The 26,924-nt window shown below is 48.3% G+C and overlaps 1 protein-coding gene and 1 pseudogene across 1 annotated transcript in view; one reads left to right on the forward strand and one right to left on the reverse strand.

Annotated features, from left to right (window-relative positions):
* Positions 1-26,224, forward strand: part of LOC147736554 (N-acyl-aromatic-L-amino acid amidohydrolase (carboxylate-forming)-like) — a 57,856-nt gene extending 31,632 nt beyond the window's left edge. Inside the window, exons 5-6 of the mRNA XM_086953301.1 lie at positions 15,268-15,377; positions 25,728-26,224. Coding sequence (XP_086809427.1) covers positions 15,268-15,377; positions 25,728-25,922 — 305 coding nt within the window. The 3' untranslated portion in view covers positions 25,923-26,224. The remainder of the gene's footprint in view (positions 1-15,267; positions 15,378-25,727) is intronic.
* Positions 782-1,918, reverse strand: LOC147736555 (homeobox protein Hox-D9a-like; annotated as a pseudogene).
* Positions 26,225-26,924: the final 700 nt, after the last annotated feature.

Raw genomic sequence — 26,924 nt, forward strand, 5'->3', positions numbered from 1 at the left:
CTAAACTGTACAATTGTAGTTCAATATGTGTTCTTATATTAGCACCTCATCAAAACAAATAATTTACAGCGATCCCAGTTAAATATTGTTTAAGCGCTATACACCTCTCGGCTCTCAAAAGCACGTATGTGTCCCGTCCACCGTTCAAAACTCGCTATATTTTGAGCACTAGACCACTGTTCTCTCTTCGGAATTGGCAACTGTCCCTTTTCCTGGAACCTGAAGATTCTCTAGTCCCAGACTCGCTGGATCTCTTCACCGCCGAGTACAAGGCCCGTCGTAAAGCACGGCACTGCACTCACGAACAGGAAACTGAGCCCAGTACATCGAGGAGAGACTTCTGAGGGGAGCGAGCCGACCCCCGAACAAGACACCCGCAACAAACAGAAAAGACCGAACCCACCTCTGAACTATCTCTTGATATGTGACGAATAAAAATCCAATTACTCAAAGCCGTTAAATAACATATCTCTTACAGCCCTACAGCCTTTACCGGGGCAAGGAAAATATATATTTATGTACATAGACCATCCTTGTAGCACTTGATTTTCCGAAAGTTAGAGACTTAAGACACTTTAAATAGCTGCCGAACTGGGCGTATATTCACATTACTTTACTCTGATAAACGGAAGGAAAAACAAACAACATAAATATATACATATATCCAAGCAATGCATACGGAAATATCAAAAACGTGAAAACGGCCTACTACCATGAAAAGACAAGGATGGCAAGTATTTGGCAGTTCGGGGGAGCGAGCAGGGCAGTCCGGGCGTCCTCGCTAGTGCTCCTTGCTGCCCTTCTCCTTGTTCATCTTCTTCATCTTCATGCGCCGGTTCTGGAACCAGATCTTGACCTGACGCTCCGTCTGGTTCAGGATGCGGGCCACCTCGTAGCGCCGGTCCCGGTACATGTTGAACAGGAACTCCTTCTCCAGCTCCAGGGTCTGGTACTTGGTGTAGGGGCACCGTTTTTTGCGAGTCGAGCGCGCGTGGATCCAGTTCGCTGCCGGGTTATCTGGGAAGCAAAAGAGTGGGGGATGGGAGTGAAAGATTAATAAACTTATGTGCACTGTGGGTACCCTCAGCATTCGCGGCTTTTCAGGAATTATCGTAAAGGGGGGTGGTGGTGCGGGCGGCTTGTTTGCTGCTCCGCGGACGCCTCGCGGCAGAAGGCGCTTCTGTCAGTCATATAACTGTTTATAGCAGCCCGGTGCTGCGGGCTCTATGGTAGGCGTCTAGACGGCTTTATAGGTTAGTAAAACTCTCTGTTTTGCCCACTCTTGAGGCGCGCAGTTTCCGCAGTAAATCAGGAAGTTATTCCCACTCTTCCCCCTGCCTTCTCGGGCACTTACTTGAGTCAAGTTGCTGCGGCGGCTGCTTCTCCTCCTTGAGCGGGGCGCCGCTGCCGGCGCTACCCGGCTCCGGGCCGGCTGCTGGGGGACTCCTCGGCCGTCGGGGGCTGCTCGTCGTCCAGGGCCGGGCAGGGGAACTCGGCCAGGGCCAGCCCCGGCTTGGGCTCGAAGGATGAGCACTCGCTCTTCTTGGCGGGTATGCTTTCGGGCTTGACGCCCGCGTACGGGTGGTGGAAGGCAGGGAAGGCTGCGGCGGAGGAGGTGGAGAGCGGTTCCAGCCAGGGTCGCACCGCATAGCGCCCACCGCTGGGCGCTGGCTGGGCCATGTAGACCGCTGACGGCGGCAGTAGGTGGCTGTGAGTGCACCGCAGACCAGGCAGCCGGGAAGACTGCGGACTTGGGTGCAAAACTGCAGGCGGAGAAGTCGGACGCCTCGGTGCCACCCGGGGCCCTGGAGGCTGCGCCATGCCCCACCTGGACGCAGCGGGCCCCGTAGACCTCCTCGCTTTCGTGCCCCATCAGGGAGTCCACGTAATAGTTAGTTATAGTGCCACTGGACGACATTTTAGGCTCCCCTCGCTGGCGCTCTTCTTCTCCGGCACTTCCGCTTGTCCCGCCCCCGGCCTGCCTGACTTCCGGGCCGCGGCCAATCGCAGCGCGGCCCTGGGGTCGGGAGGCCGGACAGCGCCTCCTAATCTCCGGCGGCGGTGTAAACACGGGGCAATGCCGGGTGGGCACCGGCTTCAATTAAAATATAAAGTGGCACTCGCTCAAAGGCGGCAATGTCCCTGGCAGGGTGGGCACCTTCCAGGGGGCTCCAAAAAATCGGCAAGGGACGGGTGCCGTCAATGCCGGAACAGATTCGGGGGCGTTCCCGGCTTTTGGCTGACGTCGGGTGACGTCGGCAAAAGCCAAAGAATCTCGGGAACGCCCCCGAATCTGGTCCGGCCTTGACGGACAGGCCCCTCGTCCAATGGCTAGCCTCCATTTATGGAGCTAGCCAATCGGAGGAGGGGGCGTATCCCGACTCACACACACAACTCAAGAGGTTTTTTGGCACATGCGCAAAGCGCATGGCCAGTCAAAACCTAAAAAGGGGGGGGGGCGGTAAAAAAAATGCATGCATCAGTTTACACTAGTGAAACACACCTTAAAAAAGTGAGGCCACTTCTGCTCAGGCCCCCTGCCCTGCTCTGTATGCCTACATTAATGGGAGGCCCAGCAATAGAAAAGGGGTGACACCTCTACATGTTGCTGCTATACGTGTGGTAATGAGCACCCATCTCCCTCCAGGAAGGCCACTCAGACACCCACTGGGCCGCTGGCGGTATAGTCAAACAACAGAGACGCTGCCCAAATTGGCCCCCAAGCTGCTCAAAAGCAGCCCTCAGCTGGAAGTCGGACCACGGCCCCTCGGGCATTGCCCGAATGCCCCCGTTACCAGTCTGACGCTGGGGGGGCAACCCTCTGGATTCACTCAGGAGCTCACAGGCAGGGCCCTGTTCTGAGTGGGTCCCCTTTAGCTCGGGACCCCTACACGGCTGGGGCAGTGGGGGTCTTTGTTACGCCCCTGTCCATGTCTCAGAATATTGAGTTTAGTGGGAGACAGCACCTGCTTGAGGGATGAGTGACTTACAAGTCTCAGGTTCGATTCCTAGTGCCTCTTCCATTCCTCCTCTGATTGAATACGTGAGTACCAATCAAATGACAGACAGTGGTGGGCGTAACTTGTGTAATTAAGCTTAGCGTAACCATGCTGAATTATCTAAGAATTCTGAAAGATGACGCATAATTACGCAAAAAGAGTAATTCTGCCCTGAGAGCTGTATCTTATCACAAGAATTACCCCTCGCACCCAAAATGGATTTGAGGATGCATTTTGCGCTACGAAATAGTGCCAAATGTGCTCTTGAGGTAGGATTTCTCCCAAATTACTGCCCGCATTTAGTGCTAAATACAGAAGAACACAAATTGCGATCATATTGCTCTTGCTTATTAACGTAATGGCACGTCAAAGAGTTATTACTGCGATTACTCTGGCATAATTGAAATGCCACCCGGACCTATTGACAACATCACCACCTGTCAATTGCTCTGCCAGAAATGTGTGCTATTCAAAATCAAAATAAAATAGTTCTTGTTAACATTCCATATTAAACAGTTTTCATCTCAGATGACTGAGCTACCTCCATGCAGGAAGCCACTAGCACAGAAGAACTGCAAGACACAGGTAGGTACCTTGCAATACCTTTGCGATGAATGATGTGTGTTGGACTTGGCCCTTTTGGCAGGTTCACCCCTGAACTTTTTGCCTTTTAATATGACAAATGGTAGTTCCTGATGTGTGGGGAGTTCAGGGTCGAGTTTGGTATGTGCGAACTCATGAGGTTAAATGCTAAGCGATGGTGTGTGCAGACTTATTGTGTCCAGTGTAGAAGTGCCACTTTTAGAATTTGGCATTTCTGTGTGCTGTGAGATGTGAATTGCCTGTCTGGCTTGTGAGTGACAGGGCTGGCTGGTGTGCTTGGCTCGAGGAGCCAGGGTGAGTCTGCCCGGTGGTGAATAGGGAGATCAGCATGTAGCTGGGAGGGAGGAGTTGCACCTGGGACCTGAATAGGGCTGGGCCTTCCCTCCACAATGCTGGCTCCCCCCCCCCTCCTGTGGTGCGCCTGATGTCCCTGGCCTGTCCTGTGAATAGAGAGGGGAGATGAGCAAAACAAAGTGCTCCAGAACCAGTTGCATCTGGTTGTCCCCTTGCCCTACAATTGTAGACAAAGGATTTCGCTGTATAAATAAGGGGCTGTGACCCCATGCAGATGTTCTTTCTTGCTACTTGAAACAACCAGGGGTGTGCTGCTGCTGGGGCCCAGGGGAAGGCTTGCCTCCCTGGGCCCTGTCCTGCCCCTAGATACCTGGAGGACTTTCTCTTTGCTGAGGAGCTGGTTGCGCCATTCCTTTGCTCCAAGACTTTTGCAGCCTTTTTTACACTCTGGGATCGCTTTATTTTTTAGCTCTCCCCCAGGAAGGAGGAGCGCTTCTACTTGCCGCGGCCGCGCTGGGCTGCAGCTTGGGGGAAGGAATCTCGAGGTGGGGTTCCCCCTCCCTACCGAGGTTGATGCTGTGGGTGCCCACCCCGCATTGAGCGTTGTCTCGCGGGTACCCACCCCGCTTATGGTGCTATCTTTGAGGCGGGTGCCCACCCCGCTGCGTATTTATGATTTCGAGGGTGCCTACCCCTCATTTTAATGCAGCCGAAATTGCCACTGTATTCCCACTGCGGCTGCCCCGGAAGTCAGGCAAGTCTGCCTGTGACGGGGCGGGGCCACGGCAGGACGGGAAAAGGAAGGTGGCAGCCTGGAGCCTCGCTGGCTCCGGAGTCCGTGCTGAAGTCCCAGTCCAGAGATGAGGGGCCGGGTGAAGCCTGGCGCATTGTGAAGGTGGGGCTCTCGTAAGGAGAGAGAACCCCGCAAGCGCCGCCGCCTACGTCCTGTGGAGGGGGGCGCGAGGCACATTGCCGGTGCCTGCCCCCCTGCGTATCGAGAGAAGAGGAGTCCCCTGCTCCAGAGCCCGTGAGTAAGGGCTGGGCACGGGACATAGTGGCATCCCGCTCCCCGAGGTAGCTGATCCTGTTGGCGGTGCCAGTGCGAGGCACCGCGTCAGAGCGGCCCCGTCTGTCAGTGGCCGCTCCAACGATCGGGCAATTATTTGTTAAAGGGCCAGAGTGGCCCAGGGGCAGTTTCAGGCCCCACAGTTATTTCCTGAGACCGAGGGCTCCCCCGTTGGGGCATATTTGATTTCTAGAGCCTAAGGGGCTCCCACAATTGTTTACTGGTGTACCCGGGCCCTGAGGGGCCCACGCTCTATTGCCCAAGGGCAAGTTCCTGTCCTTAAGGGGCCTCATAATTTATGGAGCCAGTGTGCTTCCTGGGGCCTAGGGGATTTCAGAGCCTAGAGGGCTCCAATGTGCGCATTATTTGTTCTAGAGCCTAGAGGGCTCCAACGTTCAGTGCAGTTTATTTCAAGGGCCAGTGAGGGCCCATGCCGCCGGGTAACTTTCACAGCTGCCCAGCAAGTAGTGGGCAGCTGCACCGTTTAGGCGCAATTCTGGAGAGAGTCCCTGAGAAGGACAGAAGTGGTCCAGAGGTGCCAGGCCTTCCACAGCTGCACAGCACTTAGTGCCAGCTGCATCGTTTAGGCCTCCCAGTTATTATTCTCAGCTGCCCAGCAAGTAGTGGGCAGCTGCAACATTTAGGTTTTGAGCAGTGGCGCAACCTTGACTTTCGCGGCCTAGGCAGCAGCCCTGACTTTGGGACATAGGGCGTTTGAGCCCCGTTTTTAGATGGCCAGTTGGCCAGGGGAACTACTACATTTACAGGGCGCCAGGCCCTAATGTGATTTATGTGCTAATGCTTTTGGTGCTGGGAAATGTATTGTGAATAGTATGTTTTACGCACCCTATTTGATACCTCTAAATGTGGTTTATGATTATGAGGTTGTTTTACCTACTTTAGGTTTGTGTTAGGGAGATTGTACTTCCCTGTGTGATTTACGCCCCATGTGTAATTTTTACTTAGGTGGTTAGGGTCTAATGTATTTAGACTTCTGGGATACTGTGCGTAATGTTGGTTATGTTACAGACCGTTGCAAAGTACAGTGATTACTGGTTGTACGTTCTATGAACTATTTTACTTGTGCGTCTTAGGATCTATTTTACTTTTACCTAGTTCACTTTGTGATGGTTCTGACAGTGGCCCATGTGGCCCTGTCAGGTGTACATAATCCCTTGTAAATATTGCCCCGTGCCAGTTGGCACAGTGTACATTATGTGTTTACTATTCTAATGTGTTTTGAGAATACAAAGGCTATTTTTGATATAACCTTGTGTGGAGTTCCTTTTGTGGGGGCCTGGGATGTTGTTGCTGGTGGGTGCGTGCGCAAATGCTTAACACATTGCCTCCAGTATAAGCCTTACTGCTCGTGCCATGCTACCAAGGGGGTGAGCAGGGGTTATCTTTGGAGTGTAACTCCCTAGCCCTAACTAGAGCGGTGGTCTCTGCCTGGCTTTGGCGCAAGCCTCAGCCAACCAGAGATCCCATTTCTAACAGTGTTATAGCATGCCAAGGATACGTTTGCACTCCAGAACACGTGCCAGTGATCGACAACGCCCTCCAAAAATATCACTTCACAGAAACAGAAATCGTGCCTCTTAATAGAAGATATTACAATAACAGCAACAATGCTTTCAATTCTGTTCTGAAGCCCACAGCACAGTGCCAAGTGCACAGACATATACTTGTTGATTTCAAATCCTGCAGGGTAAGTGTGCATTATACAATGCAGCATTTCTTACAAATTTGTCCAAAATTCCTTCAAAACGTTTACCTGTATTGTACATATTTAATGTACTGAACTGATCATAGAGGCTTTTACTTTGAGCGGCAGGGGTATGCCCCTGGATAGTTATAAATTGTACGTTCGGGCTTCCATAGCTGAGCTTTCTCTCAGTCTACTCCGGGGTCAGCATACAACATATGAGCTATTCTTCGAGGCTCTCATTTATGAAAAGTCATGCATCGCTGTGAGAAAACATCTGCATGTGGTAGGTGCAAACACCATAATTGTAAATCTCTTTGACATTCTTCAATAGAGCCACATGGGCAGTCTCAGCGCCTAAACCAGGCCTTAAACTCATCCGGCTGCCATCCAGTTACTGGTGCTGTTCAAGATGTTCAGAAAGCTGGTGAGACAGAACATCTCATCAACTTTGGTGACTGCTGACAAAAGAAAGATGTGTGTGTGTGTTAGATTCAGCCACGCGGCCCAAGTAGTACTTCTTCAGAAGAGGCATAATAACCCCTTTCTTCCATCCATGATGACAGAGTCAGACGAAAACATGTTAAGGATGAAAGTAAAAGCAGGTGGACCCATCGCAGATAAAGATTTGAGAGTCCAGACTGGACATGAATCATCTGTGGACTTCACGGGGGGACACAGGGGGGAAACAGGGGAAATCAACTTGGAGGTGAGGGGGCAGTCACTGTGACACAGGACAGATGGGAGAGGCTAGAGACTGCCTGGAAAAAAGCCCTTAAGGAGTTGTAGGTCAGAGAAAAACAATGGGCCCGATTCACAGAATGAACTTAAACTCAATCCTAAACTTACTACTATTTTGGTATTCACAGAATGCACTTACTACCTTTGGTATTCACAGAATGAACTTACTACTTTTGGTATTCACAGAAGTTAGGATTTTGTCTTAAGTTTGTCTTAAGACAAAATCCTAACTTCTGTGAAAACCAAAAGTAGTAAGTTCATTCTGTGAATCCCAAAAGTAGTAAGTGCATTCTGTGAATACCAAAGTAGTAGTAAGTTTAGGATTGAGTCTTAAGTTCATTCTGTGAATCGGGCCCAATATGAAAAACAGATGTCAAAGTGCGATATGAGTTTGTGTGTACACACAAGTTGAGGATTGCTAAATACAGAATTGTATATATTTTTTACAGGCAAAGGTGGGTTGCAAATCTCCTTCCAGGGGGGTTGGTGGGGTGAGTAAAGTGCCTCACCACTTCCCAAAGAACAAAATTAAACACCTCCCGGCAAAATCCGAAACTCAAACAACACATTCCTCCAAAAGCCAAAATCAAATCAAGCCATCCCTCCAAACGCATAAATTAAGCATAAACAATAGCTAAACTGCATGCATTACACGTTTAATATAAATTAAATTGAATTGTACCTACCCACTGACTGCGCGTCCTCCTCTGTGTTCTTCTGAAGTATGTCTGTGGCACAAAGAGCTCCCCTAACCAATCAAGACGCTGCTTTTATGCGTTAACCAGCATGAGAGAAGCATCAGGATTGGATGTAGCAGGTTGGCTGAATGCTCCTTCAGGTCCTAGAGGCCTGTGCTTGCTCTCTATCCAGCTGTCTAAAACAGCTAGATTAAGAGCTTCAAATTGAGCATGTCACTCTGGCCAGAGCAAGGCAGCATGCCAAAATGACATGCGCACTTTAGAGTCAATCAATCAATCAGTGACACTTATAGAGCGCGCTACATACCCGTAGGGTCTCAAGGCGCTGGGGGGGGGGGGGGGGGGGGGTGCCGCTACTGCTCGAACAGCCAGGTCTTCAGCTTCTTCCTGAAGGAGAGGTGGTCTTGGGTCAGGCGCAGGTCGGTCGGGAGGGAGTTCCAGGTCTTGGCGGCCAGGTAGGAGAAGGACCTTCCTCCTGTAGTCGCTCTTCGGATGCGGGGGACGGCGGCGAGGGCGTGGTTGGCTGATCGGAGGTGGCGTTTGGGAGCGTAGAAGTTGATCCGGCTGTTGAGGTAGCTCGGGCCTTGGTCGTGTAGGGCTTTGTGTGCGTGGGTGAGGAGGCGGAAGGTGATTCTTTTGTTGACGGGGAGCCAGTGAAGGTCTCTCAGGTGTCCGGTGATGTGGCTGGTTCGTGGGATGTCGAGGATGAGTCTGGCTGAGGCGTTCTGGATCCTCTGGAGTCTCTTCTGGAGCTTGGCGGTGGTACCGGCGTAGAGGGCGTTGCCGTAGTCCAGCCGGCTGGTGACGAGGGCCTGGGTGACGGTCTTCCTGGTCTCGGTGGGGATCCACCGGAAGATCTTCCGTAGCATGCGTAGGATGTTGAAGCACGCCGAGGAGACGTTGTTGACTTGCCTGGTCATGGAGAGGGAGGAGTCCAGGATGAAGCCCAGGTTGCGTGCATGGTCTGTTGGTTTGGGTGCGGTGCCCAGGGCTGGAGGCCACCAGGAGTCGTCCCAGGCGGAGGGGGAAGAGCCCAGGATGAGGACCTCCGTCTTGTCAGAGTTCAGTTTCAGGCGGCTGGTCGTCATCCACTCGGCTACCTCTTTCATCCCTTCGTGCAGGTTGGCTCTGGCGGAGGCGGGGTCGTTGGTCAGGGAGAGGATCAGCTGGGTGTCGTCGGCGTAGGAGATAATGCTGAGGTTGTGTTTGCGTACGATGGCCGCGAGGGGGCTCATGTAGACGTTGAAGAGGGTGGGGCTCAGAGATGATCCTTGAGGGACGCCGCAGATGACTTCGGAGGCTTCTGATTTGTATGGTGGTAGGCGGACTCTCTGTGTCCTTCCGTCGAGGAAGGAGATGATCCATTCCAGCGCCTTGTCCTGGATTCCGATGTGAGCAGTGTCCAGTCAAGCCACTGCTCCAGTCCTCTATGCTGCCAATTAGCAGCAGAGCACCGGGCATCCATTTCTTCCGGCTCAGGGGGAGGCTGATGGCTGCGGCGCACATTTGTGAAAAATAAAATGGCAATAAAATTATTTTCACCGCCTCGGAAACACATCTGACCGGCCAATTACAATAGTTGGAAACCGTTCTGTCGTTCCGACTCGGTTCCCATCTGCATTCGATGAAACCGAGTCAGTCAGAGCCAAATCATACAGCTCTATGAACCGCGTTTCCAACCAACGCATTACGATGTCGTATTCGGACAGCTTTTTCAAATCGGTTTGTCCGACAAGGATTGACTTTTGAAATCCGACTTTGGGGGCCTGTAGCAGGCCCCCCTTCAACCGGAGACCTCCTGTTGCGGCCCGTGGGTATACCCATGGGTCCCCTCTTTTCAACCATACACAGTGTGGCAGGCACCAAGGGGTGCCCGTCACCGGGTGGGAGGTTTTCCACAACCACCCCTTTTTTCAATGAGAGCCTGTGTTGTCGGTCAGAACATAGGCTCCCATTGAAGGCAATGGGAGTCCGACAGAACGGTGTTCAGAAACATTATAATCGGTCGGTCGGACTCCCTGATTCTGATTCAGTCGGAAACCATTCCGAAACGGAGTCAGATGGGATGCACAGACATCATAACGAGGCCCTTAGTGTGGCTCGCAGCTGGTTGGGGGGCAATGCTCCCCCGCCCTCATGAAGAAAAGGAAGCTTCTTGTTTCTCTTCACCTGACCTCAACTCGATATTCCTAAACTACCTCAAGCCTTTCCACATGGTATTCCCTTTTCTGTGGGGTTTAACCCACACATTTACCAACTAAGGCCACAATATACATGCAACGCATTTTCCTTCATTGCACTGGGCGCGCTATTTAAAAGGTGCGCCCAGCGCAATGAATAAAAGTGCACTGTATTATGATGAATGCACTGCCCTCAGGACAGCTGCGAATTCGCGCCGCCCTGGGGGCAGAGCATTCCTGTGAAAAACACAGTGGCTGCTTTGAAGCTGCTCCGTGTTATCACAGTGCAGGTGGCAACACGCCTGCAATTTTAAAGGGGATTAGAGATCTCCTTACAGGTGGGTGCAGTCACTCACCGCACCCGCTTTCCCCTTTCCAGAGGGCTGCCAACAGGGGGTAGTGCACCATCTTTTTTAGTGGCGCACTTTCAATGCGCCCACTGACAGCTACTTTGCCTCTGCACCCGCGTCTGTAATACAGCGTAGATGCAAAGGGATTCGTCATTTGCCCCCATGCAAATGAGGAAACACCCCTTAAGGATAGCGCTTGCTTTATGTGTGCCAGCGGTATCAGGATTACAGAAGGAGCCGCACAAGAGTCTGCAGCCCCTTCTGTAATACCAAAGTGCCCCGGGGCTGCGTAAGGGGGGGCGCAAACAACCATTGCACCCCCAGTGCACCTTCTGTAATGAGGCCCCTGCAGTCCACGGTGGAAAAGGAAGTATAGTCGACTGTGGTACAAGTATGCAGGGGCTACTGTTCATCAGGGCTGAAGGAAGGGGTGGAGAATGTTGGCTGTCTTGTCTAAAGTTTGGGCAGGGGTCACAGACGGGGCCGTTGCTCATATTGATTTTATCTGCAGGATTTTCCAGCCTGTAAAAGTTGGGTTGTTGTTCTTGTACCCAGAAATTCTGGGTGAAGAAACACTGGATGTCTAATAATTGTGCGGAACTGAATTCCGCTCCTCACGTTTCCCAATGGTGGCCACGTCTTTAATGGACCCCCCAAAGAAAACAAAAACAAGATCTCATCTTCCTGTAAATGTCTTTAAGATTACCTTAGTGGGTGGAGTGAGGTATCAACTGGAAATCAGGTTCCCACTTTTTAAATTTTACAATAACAGTTTGCTTGCTTTCTTGATAAAAATAACAGTTTCGGGGAAGGTGGGGGGTTCTCTTGTTCTGTGAAGTGAGGGGCTAACAGTGGAGGAAAAAACAAACCTTCCCGCCAGGAAGAGTAAAATCTGAGAGAATTGTAAATGTGTGCAAATATTGGTCGATCAGTAAATCCCAAGTGTGTTTGGGAGCCAGCCAATGGCTTTCAATGATGGAGTCTTTTGAAGATTCATGGTTCACAGAATGAACTTAAGACTCAATCCTAAACTTACTACTATTTTGGTATTCACAGAATGCACTTACTACTTTTGGTATTCACAGAAGTTAGGATTTTGTCTTAAGTTTGTCTTAAAACAGACTTTAGACAGACTTAAGACAGACTTGAAATTTTTTTACCATATCTCGCCCGCACTCAGAGAGTTGAAATGGCTCCCAGTTGAATTAAGAGCCAGTTTCATAACTACCTGCCTCACACACAAAGCCCTCCACACAGGGAAACCTGCCTACCTTGCCTCTAAACTCACGAAAGCCGTTCAGACAAGGAGCTTCAGGAGCTCCAATACTCTACTCCTCATCCCGCCGAAAACCCGCAAAGAAAAAACTGCAGCCAGATGCTTTTCTGGAAATGCGCCCAAAATTTGGAACTCCATCCCAGTCCATATCAGGACGATCCCCTTCTTTCTAAAATTGAAAAGGCAACTCAAAGACCTCTTCCTCAAGAGCACTCTCCCAAATGGATAGATCGATACCCAAACTCACAATTGTGCACATCACTGCACTATGACACTTTATAACCAAGACCTCTACCTCACACCCAGCCCGACTCCTCCCCACCATCCCCCTGATCAGATGTTCCGCAGCTTGAGCAACTGTGTTCACTATTACGAGACTATGAAACTTTCCTTCTATTGTTATACAACGCATAAAGCCCTCTGCTGCACCCTGTGGTTTCACTGCTATAACATGTGTTTTCCTTTTTACAAAGTGTTGTAAAGCACACCGATACCTTTGGTTCTGGCTAGCGCTATATACAACTCCTTAATAAATAAATAAAATAAATGCTCTGACTGCAGGTACCACAATGCACCCCAGCCCACCCAGCCTGCGCCATCCCTGCCTACAGCTTGGCCTTTGATCACACAGTGGCTACGTTGCCGTGCCATCCGTCTGGGTTGTGTTTGGTCTGACCATAGCATCTTAAGGCCGTCAACCGTGAAGCGAGATTCCTGCTATAGAAATACCACAAACATACATACATGTACTGGGCTGTTGGAGTAGTGTGGGGACAATGCACCCTCCTTAAAAAGGAACGATTAGAGGGGTGCAGTGAAGCACTGCAAAGTCCTTTTAAGTTCTGGGCCTAGTAGTATTGTGGGGCCAGTGACTGCGCCTATGCTGTGGGCATTGTGTGCATAGAGTGGGCTGGGACATGCTGTTGGGCTGTGGGTGCAGGAGATGCTGCTCTAATGTACTGGACTGTGGGGAAGGGGTTCTGCTTTTATGTACTGGGTCGTAGGAGTGTCAGGTGCTGTATTTACTACTTTGATGAGCTGGGCTGTGGGGTGTTCTAATGCAGTACCTACTAGTTTTATGTGCTGTGCTTTAAGGTGTTGTGGGGCTGTACTTACTACTTTGATGTAATAGCTATGGGGCTGCTCTGGTGGCCCGGACCGGCGGCTTTTACTTGAATTCACAGGATGTCTTTAATATACATCTGAAGACCTGCTGGTGTGATCTACAGATGTGCTGGCTCAGATACAGCCCTTATGGCTCATATACTGCCCATATGCCTCACATACAGCCCTTATGCCTCATATACAGCCCTTATGCCTCATACACAGCCATTATGCCTCATATACTGACCTTATGCCTCAGACATAGTCCTTAGGCCTCAGACACAGCCCTTGTGCCTCAGAAAAAGCCTGTACACCTCATATACTGCCCTTATGCCTCGGACGCATCCCTTATGCCTCAGATACAGCCCTTATGCCACAGATACAGCATTTATGCCTCAGTTACAGCCCTTTTGCCTCATATACAGCCCTTGTGCCTCAGATAAACAGCCCTTATGCCTCATATACAGACATTATGCCTCAGAAACAGCCATTATTCCTCACATACAGGACCTAATGGTTCATATACAACCCTTATGATTCAGATACAGCCTTTATTCCTCAGACACAGCCCTCATGTCTCATTTATAGCCTGTATTCCTCATATGCAGCCCTTATGCCTCAGATACAGCCCTTATTCCTGACATACAGACCTTATGCCTCATGTACAGCCCTTATGCCTCATATACAGCCCTTATGTCTATTATACAGCCTTTATGCCTCACATACATCCCTTATGCCTCATATGCAGCCCTTTTGCCTCATACACAACCCTTATGCCTCTGATACAGCCCTTATGCCTCTTATACAGCCCTTATGCCTCATATATATAACCGGTTTGCCTCATATGCAGCCCTTATGCCTCTGATACAGCCCTTATGCCTGCAGATCATATCCTAGTTTATGTAAAATCCTCTCTCTTTCAATCCCCTCCTCTTTCCCTTATACTGTTTCTGTCCCAGAGACCCTCTCCTATTACCCATCCGTACTGCTTATTCCTGTCGCTCTCTGCCCTTCGCACCCTCGATCCACACTTTATCTTTCTGCCTCTCTAGTCTTCTCCCCGTCCCCTCATTCATGGCCCCTTTCACGTTTCCTCACTCTTGCCTCTCTTTTTTTTCGAGGCCCTCCTCCTTATTGCTCCTCTAATGTCATGCCCAGGGTCATGACCTCTGTCAAAGTCAAAGTCAAAAAGTACTTTATTCAGTTAAAAAGACAATAACCATAAAAGCGACAGAATAAGAATTCATTTACAGTGAATATTACAGCTATTTTTTATCTAAGGCGAATGAATCACAGTTTCTACTAAAAACAATTAAGAATCATCCAAACATATCGATTTTCGCAATTTAAAAACATGTTTAAAAAATCCAGATAATGATGCAACAATAAAAACAGTGTCCATTTTTTGTAATTCTAAGAATGCTGGCCGGTATCTATTTAAAGTCATATCTTTAAGTGCAGGGACAATACATTTTCTACGAGGCAAGGTATAAAATTTACAAAAAAATAAAACATGGATATCCGATTGCAGAGACAATTCATCCAATGGGCACATACACAGTTCTTCTGACCAAGAGTTCATTTCCGGGAATGTCACTGACCTAAAAAGTATGTTAAGTCTAAAACGTGTTAAAAAGAATCTCTCATGGTTCGACAAGGGGAGGCTTAAATATGGTTGTAATTTACCTCCAGCTAAAATCATCTAATGTGAGCAGACCGTCTTTTTCTTTATTTCTTCTGACAGTCTTTTTTCCCTTAAATATTCCATACACATTTTTTCAGTGTTTTTCTCGAAATGTGTGTCGTTGTCAGTGGATCCTCATAATATTGTAAACAATCAATTTCTGTCAGGAAGGTCTTAACATAGTTTAACCACTTAAAATCACTCACATGTTCAAGTTTTAACACATCCTGGAGTATGGCACGATTTACAACGCACTCGTTTACAGTCCATACCCTGTGCCACAGGAGTATGGGCTGTGTTCTAATTATATCAGAGATATATGGCTGCCCCAACTCCACATGGCAAATAATGGTTGCAATACTTTCGGGTATGGACAAAATGTGCCGCATAAACTTGTTTTCCACTAACTGTATCGATTTTATGTTGGAATATCCCCACAATCCTGATCCATACAGAGCCACGGATAGACATGTTGCATTATAAATAGTTAAAATCTCTATTATTGGTTTCTTTCCCAGTTTTTTTAAAACTCTTTAAGGCCATTATTGTCTTTGTCTCTTCTTTCAGGTGTCACTTTTCCAGCATTTGAAACTGAAGCATATCAGTTTTTCGGCCATCAGTATTACCCCATCGACTCCGACGGAGAGATCTCAGCCATGGTGCACCCCAAACTGGAGGTAAGCAAACCGTCCAATGCAGATACTGAACGCGTCTCCTTCTCTCATGGAACGTGTTACTTCAGCAGCACTCCCTAACTCCACCAGCAGGTGTCACTGTAAACACACTTCATGCTTTTCCTTCTCCCATGGAAAGTGTTACTTCAGCAGTCCTTGCCCTGACCAGTAGGGGTCCCCGTCAAGGAGGTCCTTGGTTCTCCTACCACCATGACAACTGTTACTTTACCAGCACTCCCTGACTCTACCTGCAGGTGTCACTGTAAACACACTGCCTGTTTCTCCTTCACCCATAGAATGGGTCACTTCATCAGCCTCTTTGTCTCTGCCAGCAGGTCACTGTATTTTCAGTCTTTCGTTCGCATTTGCCCTTGACAAGTGTTAATTCAGCAGCACTCCCTGACTCAGTCAGAAAGTGAGTCAGGGAGTGCTGCTGAATTAAAGTTTTTCCTTTTAACATGAAATGTGTTACTTCTTCAGTACTCCTTGTCTCTCCCAGCAGGTGTCGCTATAAGGGCAGTCCTTGATTCTCCTTAGTCCATGATAAGTGGCTTACTGCAGGAGCGCCTCCAGCCTCCACCAACATGTCACTGTAAACACATTACGTGTTTCTCCTTCCCATGGAATGTGTTACTTCATCAGCACTCCCTGCATTTGCCAGCAGATGGCACTATAAACACAGTCCTTGATTCTCCTTTCCACATGAAATGTGTTACTTCAGCAGCACTCTTTGCCTCTGCCAGCTGGGGGCTCTATAAGGTCAGTCCTTGATTTTCCTTAGTCCATGACAAGTGACTTACTGCAGGAACGCCTCAAGCTCCGCCTACATACGTCATTGAAAACACATTACATGTTTCTCTTTCTCTCATGGACTTTGTTGGTTCACCAGCACTCCATGTATCTGCCAGCAGGTGGCACTATAAACACAGTCCTTTGCTCTTCTTTGTCCATGACAACTTTTTTTATTTATTTTACTTTGAAAGTTTTATATTGCGCGAACATGACCACCGAGTGTATCAGAGTGCTTTACAGTTATACATCAAGAAGGGTACAAGTAAACAAAACAGAACCAACACAGCGAAAAATTCACAGTCTTGTAAAGTCCGGCATTCAACGATTATGGCCTCTGTATCGAATGGAGTATCCAGCCTGAGGCAGAAATTTCTTCATCAGGAGCCCTTTGACATCTTTTTTGAAGAGGGCAGTGGAAGGGTTCACCCTGACTTCAGGGGGAAAGGAGTTCCAAATCCTCGGAGCAATACCTGAGATGGCTCAATTGTTGGTTTTTCTTTTCTTGAATTTTTGTGGTTTGAACAATAGCTTGCTGGCGCTTCTGGAGGCTCTCGAACCACATGAGAGCTCCAGTTTCTGAGCGAGGCGCAGCGGGGTATTGAAGTGGATGTCTTTGTGTGCCATGAATGCAATTTTTAACGGTATCCGAGCTTCTTCTGGAAGCCAATTCAGGGGCAGCAGGTCCAGAGAAATATGGTTGTATTTGTTGGTGCAAGATATGAGCCTAGCTGCAGAATTGGGGGCAACCCTAAGAGGAGCTGTCTTCACTCTGGGCAAGCTGCAAAGCATTGCACTTCCATAGTCCAGCTTTGAGATCACTGCACTACAATCTTTAGGTCATGAACAGGGAGATAAGCTTTGAGTTTCCTTAGGATCCTAAATTGGAAGTTCACTCCTTTGGTGAGGGAACTGATGTGTTTCTGCATGTTCAAACTTTTGTCTAACATAATACCCAGAGAGGTTGCTGAATCAACGAGGTGAGGTCTCCAGTTAAGAGCAGTAAGCTGATTCAACCATTGTTCCATGGCCGGTGATTGTTTGTGGGGGGTGATTAAGAGGAGTTCCATTTTGAGAGCATTTTGCTTCAAGTTGTTATGTGTCAGCCAGCTTTGTGTTTCAAGAAGGACTACGTTGAGGGACCGAATGTCCTCGGGGGAGGCGATCTTCAGGTATAGTTGGGTATCATCCCCATATATGTGTTAATGAATGCTGGATGATTTCAGAATTCTTGTCAGAGGCTCCATGAACAGGTTGAAGAGCATGGGTGAAAGCACTGAACACTGAGGTACCCCCAAAGTGACCGGCTCAGGATGAGACAAGGATTGGTTCACCTTGAAGCATTGGGATATGTTATGAAGGAATGAGGAGAACCAGTTTAGTACAGTCCAGACAGCCCCATCCTGTGTTCCAGGAGGTCAATTAGGTTATCGAGTTTGACAGTATCGAATGCTGACAAAAGGTCAAGAAGGATCAGTAGGCACGACTCATTATGGTCTAACATTCTTAGCGCATCATCGACAATGTGAGTTAACGCAGATTCTGTGCTATGGCCCGGACAGAAACCAGATTGCATTGGTGTAGGAGTTGGAGTGAGCGATGTGATTACAGAGTTGGGCGAGCACACATTTCTCCAGGAGCTTTGACAAGGTGGGGTTGTTAGAGATTGGGCGAAAGTTTTGAAGGTTCGTGGGATCAGCAGATGGTTTCTTTAGAATCGGGATAACTTGACCTGATTTTAGGCACTCTGGAATAGCACCTTGCCAAAGAAATGCATTGACGATCTTAGTCCAAAGTGTTAGTAAGGAGGTTCTAACTTCCAAGAAAAGGTCTGTTAATGTTTGTTAATGTTCGAAACTATTAATGAAGGAGCACTCCCAGCCTCTGCCAGACGGTCACTATAAACACAGTTGCCCCAGTATTGGAACTTTCATAGATTCCCATGCTTTGTATCATTCCCCGTCGTCGGAATGGGAGCCTCGGTAAATAAAAAATACCATAGCTATAGGTACAAAAGAGAAAACTAGGCCTAGGCCTCATCTCATTTAGTAGCTTACGTATTTCAATAAAAAGACGCCAGATAACGCTGGATATGACGTCCCCGCGAAGGGTGACACCCTTCTCTCCTGCTTTACTGTTGGATGAGGATAATTCAGAGGAGGAAGAGGATGAGGAGGATGATGGTCCATATGGGGTTGCTTACAGTCCGTCGCAGCTCCAGGTGAAATATCAGGACTCTGATTCTGATGAATACTATGAAGAGGTGCGTCAATCTCCTCCCAGAGAGAGGATTCATGGGCAATCTCAGCGGGGTATGGTTGCAATGCCTTCTTCACTCATAACAGATGATGCTGATGGACTACAGGAAAAGGTTTCCTTCACAAACTCCTGAAGCCATTCAAATGCCTCCTCCACCTTCACCACCTTCCACTACAGCGGAGGTTCGGCCACGGACTCAAGAACCTTAGGAGGTTTGTCAGCCATCAGGTGAAGTGCATACAGTTCAAGATGATGATGATGATTCCTCGGATGATGGGGGGAATGTAACGGAGGTCCCTAATCCGGATAGAGAATGGGACGATTACATAATTCCAGATGCTCCTTCTCCTTCACCAGATCTAGTGGATTCGGCACCTGTTGACATAGGTGGTTTCCATAACCTCATAGAGCGGGCTTCAAAACGATTTGGTCTGCCAGTTGCTACAGTTCAAACAGACTGTTTTCTTTATGATTTCAAGGAACCATACAAAAGATCCATCCGCTCTATTCCTATCATAGAGCATGTATGGTCCGAGGGGGTGAAAGCTATGCAATCACCAGCAACTGTCATTCCAGTCTTACCGCGACTAGAGAAAAAGTACAGGGCACCGGATGGTAGTCCTGCGTGTCTGGTTGGCCAGCCAAGGCCAGACTCCGTGATCTCCCAGGCGACCCAAAGAAAGTCGAAGAACCCAGCAGCTCCTCTGGCCTCTCCTGCAGACAAAGAGGGTAGACGCCTGGACAATGTGGGGAAGAGGTTTTCATCTATGTCGAGTCTCCTAGTTCGTGCCTCCAACGCACTGGCGATTTTAGGCCGATACGATGGCCAAATGTGGTGCGATATGGCTCCGTTTGTAGACCAGTTACCGGAGAGTGCTAAGGTTGATGCACGGAAAGTCTTGGAAGAAGGAGAGCGGTCTTCTGCAGAAATAATTGACTGCGCCATGGATATAGCTACGACGGTTTTTAGAGCCCTAGCAGGTTCCGCTGTCCTTAGGAGACAAGGCTGGCTTCGGGCGACCTGGTTTCGCCCTGAAGTACAGAACAGCATATTGGATATGCCCTTTGACAGTGATATGCTTTTCGGAAAGCATATCAATGAGGCCTTACAGGATATAAAAAAGGACACTGAAACAGCCAAGTCCTTAGGCACTCTTCAATATCGTAAAGTGCCATTCCGAGGAGCAGAGGGGAAGAGTTAAAACAACAGAGGAGAATACCAACAACGTTATTCCTCATATTCCCAGTCGTCACAGTCCTACAGACCACAGTATACTCAGAGGCAAGGTCAATCTGCTTCTTTCTCTCGACAGCAAGGGAAAGTCCGTCAAGGTCGCCAGGGCAGAGACAATGCTAAACGTCAATAGCGGCCTCCTGGCTCTTTCTACTGTTCCTACCCCTCCGATAACATCAGTGGGGGGCAGGATCTCTTATTGCCTGGAAAACTGGAGAATCAATACATCAGACCAGTGGATCTTGAATATAATTCGGAGTGGCCACACCTTGGAGTTTCAACAGCTTCCTCCAACCAGAGCTCCTGGCGCCAGCGAGTCAAAACCTCTACGACTTCTACGTCTCGAAGCCCACCAACTCTTCATCAAGGGGGCAATAGAACCGGTCCCTCACTCCCAAAGAGGGAAAGGTTTTTATTTCAGGTTCTTCCTGGTTCGCAAGACGGAGGAGAAATGGCGTCCAATATTAGATCTAAGAGAGCTCAACACCCATCTCATAAAACTATCATTCAGGATGGGCACCCTTCAAGATATTCTACGTCTACTGAATCCAGGCAATACCTACGCTTCATAGTAGGCAAGAGCCACTTTCAATTCAAGGTGCTTCCTTTTGGTCTCAGGTCTGCACCATGGATATTTACCAAAGTCCTTGCTCCAGTGGCGGCGCTCCTCAGAAAGCAATCTCTAGAAGTCTTTCCCTACCTAGACGATTGGCTTATAAAAGCTCCATCCTTCCAAGCAGCTTCCAGGGCGGTCACAAGTTGCATCCAAATTTTCAGCCACCTGAGCCTTCAACTCAACAAAGAGAAATCAGTCCTTCTCCCATCCAGTTCAGCAAAGTTTCTAGGACCTATCCTGGACACGAATCGCTGCAAGACTTTTCCAACGGAGGAACGTCAGAACAAACTTATGATATCAGCTCGTCTCTTGCAAAAGAGGAAATCGCTGTTGGTCCGGCTCTGCAAGTCCCTGATAGGATCGATCTCATCCTGCCTACCATTGATTCCGCACTGCCGACTTCGAATGCGTCCACTGCAGGAGCAGCTGGACAAGCAATGGTACCAGGCGGAGGGCTCGTTCGACAGCAGGATAACAGTGACACCAGCAATGAAAAAATCATGCAGCTGGTGGCTGGTAAAGGACAACATCTCAAAGGGTTTAACCTTCATGCTTCCTCCATCTCCCATGGTTCTAACCACAGATGCCTCACTGGAAGGTTGGGGAGCTGTTCTGAAGGAGTGTCATGTGAGTGGTCATTGGGACCCAGGTCAGCGCAAGTTCCACATTAATCTATTGGAACTCAAGGCTATTCGCTTGGCCCTGCAGGCCTTTCTGCCAAGGATTCAAAATCGTACAGTGCTGGTCCGCACAGACAACACAATGGCCATGCACTATATAAACAAGCAAGGCCGGACGAGATCCCGGGTTCTTTCCAAAGAAGCTCAAGAGATTTGGGACTGGGCGATTCTCTACAACATTGCTCTTACGGCAGAGCACCTCGCAGGTTCGCTCAATACAACAACGGATGCGCTGAGTCGCCAAAGATCGATCAGTCACGAATCGGAATTGGACCAAGCCATTCTCGACGAAGTCTTCTCAGTCTGGGTAACCCCAACCATAGACCTGTTTGCAACCCCAGAGAACGCCAAATGCCAGCTCTACGCAAGCAGGGATCACCAACTGGGATCCTTGGGGAATGCGATTTCGATTGCCTAGTGCAGCGCATTTCTCTACGCCTTTCCTCCAATACCCCTGATCCCGAGACTGATCAGGAAGATCAAAGCGGAACCTTGCAGAATGATCTTAATAGCACCAGCGTGGCCCGAGAGTTCTGGTACACGGAACTCCTCCTACTTTCTCGGTATCAGCCAATTCACCTGCAGCAGGTTCCGTCTCTGTTGACGATGTCTCAGGGTCAGGTGCTCCATCCAGATCAGAGCTCACTCCAATTGACAGCGTGGCTCCTGAGTACAGAGAATTTCAGGATCTGAACCTCACCAAGGAGTGTAAGGATATTCTGTCTAAGGCCCGAGCTCAAAGTACAAATAAGACTTACCGGACTAAATGGAAAAGGTTCTGTCTCTGGTGTCAGAGGCAGAATCTTCACCCATACACTTCAGCTCCGCATCAGATTTTGCCATATATTCTTTCTCTGACTAAATCAGGTTTGGCTCATTCCTCAGTCAAAGTACATCTGGCAGCCATCTCTAGATTCAGGTGGACATCTTCAGGTCCTTCGCTTTGGTCTGTGAGGATTGTCAAACAGTTCCTAAAGGGCCTTTTCAGGGTTTTTCCTCCAGTCCTGCCTCCTCCACCGGTCTGGCAGTTTAATTTGGTTTTGGCTCATCTGATGAGAACCCCGTTTGAACCCATTCATAGGGCGGACCTTAAATTTCTATCATGGAAGCTGGCTCTTCTGTTAGAGAATAAGTGAGCTCCAAGCATTTACAATCGTAGAACCTTTTCTACAGTTCAAGAAGGATCTTCTGATTCTGAGGACAAATCGAAATTCATCCCAAAGGTTCCATCTGAATTCCATCGGAATGAGCCGGTGATTTTATGTCTTTTTTCCCACGACCTTCTACACCGGCTGAGAGATCTTTGCATTTTTTAGACGTTCAAAGGTGTCTGAAAATGTATCTGGAACGCACAAAACCTTTCAGGAAGTCTTCTCAACTGTTTGTCTCCTATAGTGCTCAGCGGAAGGGATTTCCGCTGTCAAAGCACAGTATTTCTCGTTGGATTTCCAATGCTATCCAATTTTGCCATCAGGAAGCAGGCAAACCGCTTGAAAGGCGAGTTGGTACTCATTCAACGAGATCTGTGGCATCGTCAGTGGCTCTATTTTCAGGAGTCCCTATCAAGGACATCTGTAGAGCAGCTACATGGAGCAGTACCCACACCTTCACGAAGCACTACTGCCTGGATTCTTCCATGAAGGATGATGCAGCTGTTGGACAGGCAGTCCTGATAAATCTTTTTCAGTGAGAGGTGAGCTTTCCCTACAATCCCTCCTTCCTGTATTGCACATTTTCTATCACTTGTTGTATTCCTTGCTATGGTAACATTTATGATTCGTTTCCTGTGAGGGTCACAGAGGGCCCGATTCACAGAATGAACTTAAGACTCAATCCTAAACCTACTACTATTTTGGTATTCAGCGAATGCACTTACTACTTTTGGCATTCACAGAATGAACTTACTACTTTTGGTATGCTCAGAAGTTAGGATTTTGTCTTAAGGTTGTCTTAAGACAAACTTAAGACAGACTTAAGACAGACTTAAGACAAAATCCTAACTTCTGTGAATACCAAAAGTAGTAAGTTCATTCTGTGAATGCCAAAAGTAGTAAGTGCATTCTGTGAATACCAAAATAGTAGTAAGTTTAGGATTGAGTCTTAAGTACATTCTGTGAATCGAGCCCTTTGTTAACATGTAATGGTATTCATGTAACAAAATGTGCTTTTATGGATTACTGCTTGCTACTCTGATACAAAGCATGGGAATCTATGAGAGTTCCAATACTGGGGCAAGAAAACAAGTTACTTACCTGTAACTTTGGTTCCCCAGTATTGGTAACTTTCATAGATTCCCATGCGCCCACCCTCCTCCCCTGGGAAAGCTCGGCCTTTTTTTACTGAGATGATTGCTGTTACACAACGGCTACGAACATCTGAGACTCTGAGGCTCTCTCAGGAGGGTTCTATGGGGTGAGGCTCTTCTGATTGGTTGTTGCAGAAAGCTTGGTCTCTTTTACAAAAAGAGTTGGATAGGCTACAAAATTATATGAGGCCTAGTTTTCTCTTTTGTACCTATAGCTATGGTATTTTTTATTTACCGAGGCTCCCATTCCGACGACGGGGAATGATACAAAGCATGGGAATCTATGAAAGTTACCAATACTTGGTTCTCCTTTCCCAGCAGCATATGTTATCTCAGCAGCACTCCCATGCTCTCTCAGTAGGTGTTACGGTAAACACATTCCTTGGTTCTCCTTTCCTAGTGGCATGTGTTATCTCAGCAGCACTCCCAGCCTCCGCCGACTGGTGTCACTGTAAACACAGTCCTTGGATCTCCTTTCTTAGCAGCATGTATTACCTCAGCAGCACTCCCAGGCTCTGTCAGCATGTGTCACTGTAAACACAGTTTTTGGTTCTCCTTTCCCAGCAGCATGTGTTACCTCAGCAGCACTCCCAGGCCCTGTCAATATGTATCACTGTAAACACAGTCCTTGGTTATCCTGTCCCAGCAGCATGTGTTAGCCCAGTAGCACTCCCAGGCTATGTCAGCATGTGTCACTGTAAACACAGTTTTTGGTTCTCCTTTCCCAGTAGCATGTGTTACCTCAGCAGCACTCCCAGGCTCTGTCAGCATGTGTCGCTGTAAACACATTCCTTGGTTCTCCTTTCCCAGCAGCATGTGTTACCTGAGCAGCACTCCCAGGCTCTGTTAATAGGTATCACTGTAAACACATTCCTTGGTTCTCCTTTCCCAGCAGCATGTGTTACCTCAGCAGCACTCCCAGGCCCTGTCAATATGTATCACTGTGAACACAGTCCTTGGTTATCTTTTCCCAGCAGCATGTGTTAGCCCAGTAGCACTCCCAGGCTCTGTCAGCATGTGTCACTGTAAACACAGTTTTTGGTTCTCCTTTCCCAGTAGCATGTGTTACCTCAGCAGCACTCCCAGGCTCTGTCAGCATGTGTAACTGTAAACACAGTTGTTGGTTCTCCTTTCCCAGCAGCATGTGTTACCTCAGCAGCACTCCCAGGCTCTGTCAGCATGTGTCGCTGTAAACACATTCCTTGGTTCTCCTTTCCCAGCAGCATGTGTTACCTCAGCAGCACTCCCAGGCTCTGTTAATAGGTATCCCTGTAAACACAGTCCTTGGTTATCATTTCCCAGCAGCATGTGTTAGCCCAGTAGCACTCCCACGCTCTGTCAGCATGTGTCACTGTAAACACAGTTTTTGGTTCTCCTTTCCCAGCAGCATGTGTTACCTCAGCAGCACTCCCAGGCTCTGTTAATAGGTATCACTGTAAACACATTCCTTGGTTCTCCTTTCCCAGCAGCATGTGTTATCTCAGCAGCACTCCTGGGCTCTGTCAGCAGATATCACTGTAAACTCAGTCCATTGTTCACCTACCCAGCAGCATGTGCTACCTCTTCAGCACTCTCAGCCTCCCCAGGAAGTTCCACTGTAAGGACAGCCCTCAGTTATCCTTCTCCCATGACAAGTTTTACTCAGCAGTGCTCTGAGCCTCTGCTACAAGGTCTTTCTACAACTCATTACGTATTTCTCCTTCACATATGGAATGTTTTCCTCCAGTAGCACTCGTTGAGTCTGCCCCCAGTTGTCGATGCACCAGTACTACCACACTCTCGCTGACACACTATTAAACGCACTCTATCGCTCTAACTCTAACTCACTTGCTTCTTCTTTCTCTTTCTCGGCTATTACTTCTATGCCACTTTCCGCTTGGCCAACATGTGCCTCTGTAGTCTGCAGCCTTCCCAGACCTTACCTCTTGGTGTCAGTGTAATTGAAGGCCTCCCAAGATGAATGCAGGTGTTACTGTCAGAACCAGTACTTTGTGCTTTCTGCCTTCAGCTGCACTCCCAGAACCAACCTCAAGGTGGCACTGTAATATTTAGCATTCCCCGGCCTGACCTCAAGGTGTCACTGTAATATCAGAAGCCTCAAACGTGCCCTGTACGTGTAATATCAGCATCTCCAGATTGCAACAGAAATATCAGCAGTCCCTAATGGGTCAATTAGGTGACACTGTAATATCTGCAGTCCATGGCCCACCATGTAAGTTGCACTATCATTTCAGCAGTTCCTGAGCTGACCTGTAGGTGCCACTATAACATTCAAAGTGCATTATATCCTATGGCAGTTGTAATAAGGCAAACAGGATCTCTGTAACCTGTGTGATGGAGTAGCCTGTCTGTAAAAGTGTAACCCAGGGCCTGAGTGTCAGATTGACATCAACACTCCCAGCCCTGCCTCAATGTGCCTCTTTGATGGCAGCTCTGTCACTGATCGTGGTTCTGTTTCCTTCTGTTTTAGGGTAAAGACTACTTACCACAGAAGCCGGGAGACCCTATCTTGCTGTCCTTTGATGGGAAGACCATCCCCTACGATGGGGACCGGACCTTCTACCCCATCTTCATCAACGACCCATCCGTGACCATCAAGAAAGCTGCTTTTGCGAAGACGGACAAGCTCAAATTCTCCATCCCTGCCATCCGAGCGATGAAATAGCGCTGGAAAGGGGACCCTGAGATAAAGACTTGCGGCCATGGCGATGTGCTGCATTTCGAGTTTGTGGCGCTCCCAACCCTCAACAAACTCTTGGATTCCTTGTTACTCCAAAGCATGGAAGAAAGCAAAGATAGGCGTGATGCTCCTGACCATACATGGCACTGCAGGGGTTTGGGGTTGACCCATTGCTCACAGCTTTGAGTCCCAGCGAGCACACTCAGCCTTCATTCTTCTGAGGTCAATAGAATGAGTAACATTGAGTTGGATAACAATAAACATCTCTTATTCAGTGCCAAGACGCCATTTTGGGTGAATGTGCATTTTACAAATGAAAGTTACGTTATGGATCTTATATCCCTCATACACATTTTTTTTAATTTTTACAGAGTTTAATATAGTGCGAACCTGAGCCAGTATCAGGTATCAGAGAGCTTTACATAGCACCAGTTGTGTTACATGAGGGCACATTTATTTTTTTGGTTTTTTTGTTAGGCACATGGGGATTAAGTGATTTGCCCAGAATCACAGGATGCTCAGCATCATTGCCAAGACTCGAACCCGGTTCCCCAGATCCGAGGTTGACTGCCCTAACCATAAGGCCAACTCCTCTCCTTATATACTCTCACTCCCATAATTCAGAAAGTAGCCAAAAAGTGCCCTCTTAAAGAGGCACCTCATAGAACATCGATAACGACAACCCGTGTTTGGCCAGCCACTGGCGGGCATCAGAAAACCTCCCTCTCCTAATATTATTAATGATCTGGAATCATTCCCCGACTTCTCCCAACTTAGGTCCCACACCCCTGATAGATCAGATATCATTAATCGTGTGTTGATGGAAGTCCACCAGGGTGACACCTTTACTCAAAAAACACATTTGTGCCCAACAAGCCTTGCACGTTACTGGTCCATAGCTGGGATACACCTCCTCAATAAAGCCCTCAAGGGCGTTCAAGGACAAATGCTCATAAATTTGGAAGAGAATCAACTCTTGGGAGAGTC

Source organism: Lissotriton vulgaris, chromosome 1_2 (genome assembly GCF_964263255.1).
Source record: "Lissotriton vulgaris chromosome 1_2, aLisVul1.2, whole genome shotgun sequence".
NCBI classification, from domain to species: domain Eukaryota; kingdom Metazoa; phylum Chordata; class Amphibia; order Caudata; family Salamandridae; genus Lissotriton; species Lissotriton vulgaris.